The sequence below is a fragment of the Populus nigra genome, chromosome 19, assembly GCF_951802175.1.
Source record: "Populus nigra chromosome 19, ddPopNigr1.1, whole genome shotgun sequence".
Taxonomy (NCBI): Eukaryota; Viridiplantae; Streptophyta; class Magnoliopsida; order Malpighiales; family Salicaceae; genus Populus; species Populus nigra.
In genome coordinates, this window is record NC_084870.1 from 4,512,223 (window position 1) to 4,519,241 (window position 7,019).

General features: G+C 35.2%; 2 protein-coding genes across 3 annotated transcripts; one reads left to right on the forward strand and one right to left on the reverse strand.

Annotated features, from left to right (window-relative positions):
• Positions 1-1,104: 1,104 nt before the first annotated feature.
• LOC133679813 (aquaporin TIP1-2) lies at positions 1,105-2,538 on the forward strand. Its single transcript, XM_062102516.1, has 3 exons — positions 1,105-1,323; positions 1,559-1,809; positions 1,933-2,538. The coding sequence occupies exons 1-3, from the start codon at positions 1,191-1,193 to the stop codon at positions 2,305-2,307; spliced, it is 759 nt and encodes a 252-aa protein (XP_061958500.1). The 5' UTR covers positions 1,105-1,190; the 3' UTR covers positions 2,308-2,538.
• Positions 2,539-5,588: 3,050 nt separating this feature from the next.
• LOC133679328 (transcription factor MYB59-like) lies at positions 5,589-7,019 on the reverse strand. Of its 2 annotated transcripts, XM_062101882.1 has the most exons (3): positions 6,815-7,019; positions 6,591-6,720; positions 5,589-6,302 (listed from the first exon to the last, which is right to left on the reverse strand). In XM_062101882.1, the coding sequence occupies exons 1-3, from the start codon at positions 6,933-6,935 to the stop codon at positions 5,822-5,824; spliced, it is 732 nt and encodes a 243-aa protein (XP_061957866.1). In that variant the 5' UTR covers positions 6,936-7,019; the 3' UTR covers positions 5,589-5,821. The 2 variants fall into 2 exon arrangements, 1 of the variants encoding a protein (XP_061957866.1); XR_009836154.1 differs by lacking the exon at positions 6,815-7,019 and adding an exon at positions 6,787-6,805 and having other exon boundaries at positions 6,156-6,720.

A 7,019-nucleotide genomic window follows, 5' to 3' on the forward strand; every position in this document is an offset into this window, starting at 1 on the left:
ACCCACTTTTCTATTTATTTTAACAGCCCATTTGATCCTTAATTTTCTTTCTCCATTTTTTAGTAAATATTCCGTGTAATTAAGAAAAAGTTAAATCCGAGAAATTTACGATATTGAAGGAATAATTAATGTTATTATATTACTTATTTCATAGATTCACTTTGAGGATAAAATATATACAATAAAAAAAGATAAATCATTAATGTAATGCAGATATTTGTATTATTTTTAGTGAATTATATTTTTTTTCTTCCCTTCGTGTATTATTTTTTTAAATATGCATGAATATCATCATTATTTTTTAATGAAGAAACAATTTCATAAAAAAGATTAAAATTGATAAATTATTTTTCAAAATGATTATCTATTTAATTGTGTGATAAAATGTGGTTGTAACTAGATTTTACCTTAATCATTATTTTTTTAAAAGTGAACACCATAATTTTATAAATATTTAGTTAATTAATATACATCACAGTTTTATAAAGTTGCATTAAAAACTTTCTTTTCAAACTTTAATTAGAAAAAAAACTAATTTATAACTTTTTTTTAAACGTAATTTTTTAAATTATAACCAAGTTTAATAATGTAGTAGCAAAATTAATATTTTTGCTAATCTAATTCCCACCATTTCGTTTGTTCATCATTTTTTTTCTCTGTATTTGAGATTGTCATGACTTTCAACTGATCCACTCCATTGGACTACAGCTCCACATCACATTACACATCGTAGCTCAATTGGTGATATCATCACAGAACAAAACCAACTTTATTAACAATAATTAAGCTTGATTAGTGAATGAAAATGAAGGCAGCACAACTATCCCAACCGTCCACGTCACCCTAATAAACAAATCCAATGGTCGGTCATTCGACAATCATTGCAGGACCCACCATCTACCAACTATTGGTCGGTGATGAGAATTTCTCCACCCTCGATTGGCCGGTCTATGTCACATCAGCCATACACGTGGTGAAATAGCAACAAAATGAAAGGTGGCCGCCAGTAAGGAGATCTTAAGAAATCAAGCTGTAACCGGATATAACCGGTTCATGGCTGTTCCATTAGACATTGAGACCTCCTATATATAATGTCACCAAGGGATCATCAGCTTCAGAGACGAGGGAAAAAGCAATTTTAAGGCTGTTTGAAATCAGGCTTAAAGGTGTAGAGTTAATTAATTTAAAAAATGGCAATCAGTAGCATTGCGTTCGGATCTCCTGCAGAGGTCGGCCAGAGTGATGCGCTCAAGGCAGCCTTAGCAGAGTTCATTTCCATGCTCATTTTTGTCTTTGCGGGAGAAGGCTCTGGCATGGCTTTTAGTAAGAACCTATTAATTCCCTACTACTTTTTTTTTTCTCAGCTCAATTTAGATTGATTACACATTAATGTTCTGGATATGAATTTTGTGCTGTAATCCTTCAAAGTAGTAAGCGCTGGTCACCACTGTCTGTACTGTTATAGGACACAACTGTACAAGTACTTGTTTTTGTTATGCCAAGTGCTGATAATGAGAGATTTTATTTACAAATAATCAAAATGATGGATGTTTTCCAGACAAGCTTACCGACGATGGCTCATCAACACCGGCCGGGCTAGTAGCTGCGTCGCTGGCTCACGCTTTTGCACTCTTTGTTGCGGTTTCAGTTGGTGCCAACATTTCCGGCGGGCACGTAAACCCTGCTGTTACATTCGGTGCCTTCCTTGGTGGCCACATAACATTCATTAGAAGTATTCTGTACTGGGTTGCCCAGTGCCTTGGATCTGTAGTTGCCTGTTTGCTTCTTAAGCTTGCAACTGGTGGACTGGTATATGGATTTTAATTACTCCGTCGCTAGCTGTATATCAATGGTGATTTGTATGACATGCCTAATATGCAGGGTTACAATGGTTTATTTACTGAACCATGTTTAATTCTTTTCGTTTTACAGGAAACATCAGCCTTCTCTCTATCATCTGGAGTTGGTGTATGGAATGCAGTTGTTTTCGAAATTGTGATGACCTTTGGTTTGGTTTACACTGTGTATGCAACAGCTGTTGACCCGAAAAGGGGTGACATCGGGATAATTGCACCCATTGCTATTGGCTTCATCGTGGGTGCTAACATTTTAGCTGGTGGTGCTTTTGATGGTGCATCCATGAACCCCGCAGTCTCCTTTGGACCAGCAGTCGTGAGTTGGACATGGGACAACCACTGGGTCTACTGGCTCGGTCCATTCGTTGGTTCTGCAATCGCTGCCATTGTCTACGAGGTCTGTTTCATTAGCCCAGCCACACACGAGCAGCTCACCTCTTCAGACTTCTAAGAAGATGAAAACATACATGCTTTGGATGAAACAGGGTTGAAGGTTTGGATGATGTTGGTGTTGTTGCGTTGTTTATAATTCTGGTTTCTGTTATTATAATTCCAGTTACCTTTGTCTTGTTTTTCCTTAAGAATTTCCCACTTGTGCCCACTCGACATGGTTTAGGTGAATGCTTCCACTTCGATTGAGACAATTGCTCGGAAATTGATCCTAGATTTTTGTCTTGTGAAATTGAGTAAATTAAAGAAAGTACTGAAGTCTAAAACACTATTAAAAAAAACTGTTGAGTGGTCAGCCAAACATAGTGGAAGAAGAGTAAATTTAGTATGGATTACAATATTAAGTAATTGGCCCAATCATTACTGTACAAGCCAGGCCAACTCGCCTAATCTATTTTGTAGGATTCATGCGCAGGTTTACCCTGTACAACTAGGCTCTTAATTTTTATTCTTTGCAACTAGGCCCTTAATTTGTTTTTCTTTGCAATTATGGTAGTCGAAAAATCAAGACTTAAGTTTTTTTATCCCAAAATTCATTTTTCAACCTATCTTTAACCCAAAACACCTATAAAAATATCTATCTAACACCGAAATCAAATAAAACATGTTGACACAAATATAGTCTATTTTAGTGGCTTGAATCTGTGTCAATGACACTTTTATCTATCTAACGTCGGAATCTGGCAACCTTTCTCTTTTTTTTTTTTTATCTCAATCAGGGATTAAAAAATAAATAAAATAAATGTTTATACCAATATTGAATTGGAAAAAATATTGAGGTGCTGAAATTATATAATTTACGTGATTTTTAAAATTGAGGGATCAAAGTGTATCTTTTATGAAACTTATGACGTCACATCTTTTTCATTCCGGTCCCTTTTTTTAATCTCATCATTTCATAAAAAATTAAAATTAATTAGTTTTCAATTAGGACTACATCACTAGAAAAAAGAAAAAAGAGTTTCAGGAGTAACTTGAAAAAACAAAAAAAAATTACATAGCTTATCCATACTAATATGCGAGAGGATGAATAATAGTGTTTTACACAGTAAAAAAAATCCAACACCCTTTAGAGTTCTAATAATAATAATAATAATAATAATAATGTGTGTTCATGTGCCTGTATGTAAATTCATTTTATTTATAAAAAAATAAACAATAATAAGATTAAAAAACTGACATATCAAATCTCCAGCAGAAGCATGGGCTCCACTGAGTGAGTGATTAGAAAAGAAGTAGACAAGAATTAGAGAGAGAGAAACTGCCCTGCCATGGAAATTAAAAGAGCGCTTCATTGTGAGTTGATTTGAGGCAGAGTCCATAGAAGAAAAAAGAGAGAAAGAAGCAATTATTACTTTCTAAGACAAATTATAACGGACTAGGCTGACCATTTCTGATTTAAGGCCCAGTTCTTCTTTTATTGGGTCCAATGGGCCTCTCACTTTGCATCAACTTTCTTTCTTTTTTATAAAAAAAATATTTCTTAATAATCATTTAGGGAGGCCCTTTTAACATTTCAGAAATACATATTTCTTATTTTCTTTATTCAATGGTAAAGAGTATTTTCCAATCAATTTACACATTATCAAGATTATATTTTTATTTAGGTAAAATTAAAAATATATTCTCAAATTGATTCAATCCATTGAAAGTAATTTAGCGAGATTATGGAGATAAGAATTAAACAAAATCCCACAACCAATATCATCATGAGGGCTTGTTGTGTTAATTTCAGGACACTATAATTATAGTGATTCCAAATTACAAATTATCAAATATATTTATTTATTATATCTCAATAACTTATGATCTTGTCACTTATACCTCGATAGTTTTTGTTTTCAAGTGTTTTTTTTTTAATATATATCTTGAAAAAACATTAAATTAATGAATATTGGGAGGGTTAAGAGATTGTAGGGAACTTGTTATAATTTCAAGGAATGCATAAGATTTTACAATTTCCAGCCATGCACAAAAAGATGAAATGTACAGCTAGTTGAAGGAATATACTGCAGATAGTGGCCAAAAAGTCTGGCACTGTAAGATGGACATGTAGCCATTGGTGGGGGGAGGTGAGAATCATTCATAGCTTCCCTTTCTCCGTGGAAGAACCTTAGCAATTAAAGTTCTGAAAGTGAACGTTATGCTTGAAATGATTCAAAAGAAGATCATCATCACTCATGTATAGAGTTTGAGCATATAATTGATATCTGCTTCCCCGTTGAAAACCTGGAAAGCTCATGATTCTAAGCCTTCACCAATGCCTAGTCCAGTCGTTTTATCTCGTCTCCTCTGTCGAGGATTGGATGATCTTGCTAGTGCGTTGTTGACATTAGTGGCCTAGCGGGGCCAGCGCAATGGAAGATGGACATTTAAATCAAACTCGGTGCCATGAAAGCGTCCATTCATTCCTGTTCTTTTTGCTATATTACTTCATTGCATGAAAGACTGAATGTGAAGATAATATAAAAAAATAGACTTATTAAACAGATATAATGGATTTGAAAAGCTGAGCACTACGCTATTCTATTATTTCGGGAAGATAGATAGCAGCATGTTATCGGGACCATTCTATAGCTGAGTACGCAACACATAACCTCAATCCTTTTAAATGTGTCTATCTATTTATTTTTATATTTTAAAAATAATTTTTTAATAAATTTTATTATTATTATTTTAAATTAATTTTTTTATATTTTTATACCGTTTTGATATACTAATATTAAAAATAATTTTGAAAAAAAATATTAATCGAATGAATTTAAAAAAACATTTTAAAAAATAATTATTAGGAACAAGCAGAGCAGCTGCCCTTTTCTGTCAAAATTAAGCATAGGTAACGATTTTTAAACCGTGCATTTGGAGGCTGGAGGCCTGGAGATACTGAAAGTAAAGCTAGTCACGACTCATAACTCAATTCCAAGAAAGCTTGTGGGGCCCTGATGTTTTTTTCTGCAAGAATATTGATGTGAGGAATGATTTCTTTTAGAATATGCATAGGATAGATAAGCATTGACGAATAGAAGAATATTTGTTTCCCACGAAAGATTATGAGGGACATTGAGTATGGTCTGGCATAGCTATCGAGTCTGGGGTTTTGGGTGAAGAACTGTATGTTAGTACCTGGAAATCAAATCCAGGACCGAGCATAATAATTGTTACAGATGAAATGGATCAGGTGTTCGATGGTTAATCTCCAGTCTTTTTTATCATGAGAAGTGCTCAGATTTCCAATCAAGTAGGATGCTGAGATGCTGATTGAACCAATTTGCACGCAGCAGAAACTCGGAATTCGAAATTGATGCTTAAAGGTCTATATTATACATTGTTGAACATGATAATCTCCTCATAGAAGATTTGACAGGGTTATCTTTTCCTAGCTGAAAGTGAAAACACACAAAACACTTGGGACAGGTTACCCATAAGATAGCTTGGAGAAAACTCATGCTATACAGGTGAGAGTTTCCTCGGAGAAATATCACATACATGGACAAATTTAATTAAAGAATTTCTGATTAGCCTGTCAAAAGCATTGTGCCGTCGTCGCAAGGGAGAAACATCTTGCTCTCTTCAACAGAAATACTCCAAAGCATGTCTGGGCAATATTCCCACAATGGAGAAGCCAACGAAGGATAAGAAAAATTGCAACCTTCTTCACTAAACCCATCACAAACTGGTTCAATAGTGTTTTCAATGTCTCTCCATATGTCATCCATCGAGTATCCCTTTTCACCCCCTTGCACTGCCTCTCCGTTTTTTCCTGCTGAAGCAACTTGTTCAAGCCCCCCTGTGTCATAAAAACTTGCTTCTCCAGTTCCCGGAGAAGATGATGAATTCACTGTAGTGATATTTGATGAAGAGGAACAGTTTGAAGATGACAGTGAAGGGGACACGACGCTTTTCCTTTCTTGAGCCTTCTTTCGCGTATGAGTCCTCCAATAGTTCTTTATTTCATTATCAGTTCGCCCCGGTAATTTGCGAGCAATTCTTGACCACCTGCACAAGATTTTGTACCATAAAAAATACTTACTGATATGAACAGCACAATCAGAGATTCCGAGGACAAAACGAGATGGTTGTTAAGATTTATACTAAAACTGTACATAGTATAGAAGGGAAGTCACAAGGCGAGGATCAGAATCCGAGTGTAAATTAGAATCGGAAAAGTTTTCAGTAATATATATCTGATGATCATCATGGAGGCAGAGGCAATAAACAGTAAATAAAAGAATGGATTGTGGGGAAAAAAAAGAAAGAAGGGAAACTTCCGATCCTATTTCAAACCTATTTCCCCATCTGGCGTGAAGTTCCAGGACAAGTCTTTCTTCTTGAGGTGTCATCTTTCCTCTTTTAAGACCAGGGTGGAGATAATTAACCCATCGCAACCTGCAACTTTTTCCTGTTCTGTTCAAACCTACAACAAAACCAGGTGGTTAAAGGTGGTTCCTTTACAAAACCACCCATCGCCATACATGCATACCTATATTTGTCTCCCGCCACCTTCAAACCTGATACTTTTGCTATAAAATCCCATCGTCGATCTCCAAATAAGTTCACGAAGTTGATCAGTAGAATGTCCTCCTGTTCTGTCCATGGACCCTTTCGGGTTTCGTCTTGCATCATTTTCATTTTTCTCCCTTTTGCTTTTTTCTCTCTGTCTCTCTCCGACCTTTAGCCCACCCACTTACTGGTACTTGGGGTGATCTAGTTGTA

Coding starts and splice junctions, on each gene's coding strand:
- LOC133679328 (XM_062101882.1), bottom strand. CDS start 6,935: ATGAAAATGATGCAAGACGAAACCCGAAAGGGTCCATGGACAGAACAG. Junction 6,721..6,814: donor TTTTATAGCAAAAGTATCAG/GTTTGAAGGTGG, acceptor GTTTTGTTGTAG/GTTTGAACAGAACAGGAAAA. Junction 6,303..6,590: donor CACGCCAGATGGGGAAATAG/GTTTGAAATAGG, acceptor AATCTTGTGCAG/GTGGTCAAGAATTGCTCGCA.
- LOC133679813 (XM_062102516.1), top strand. CDS start 1,191: ATGGCAATCAGTAGCATTGCGTTCGGATCTCCTGCAGAGGTCGGCCAG. Junction 1,324..1,558: donor AGGCTCTGGCATGGCTTTTA/GTAAGAACCTAT, acceptor GATGTTTTCCAG/ACAAGCTTACCGACGATGGC. Junction 1,810..1,932: donor AGCTTGCAACTGGTGGACTG/GTATATGGATTT, acceptor TTCGTTTTACAG/GAAACATCAGCCTTCTCTCT.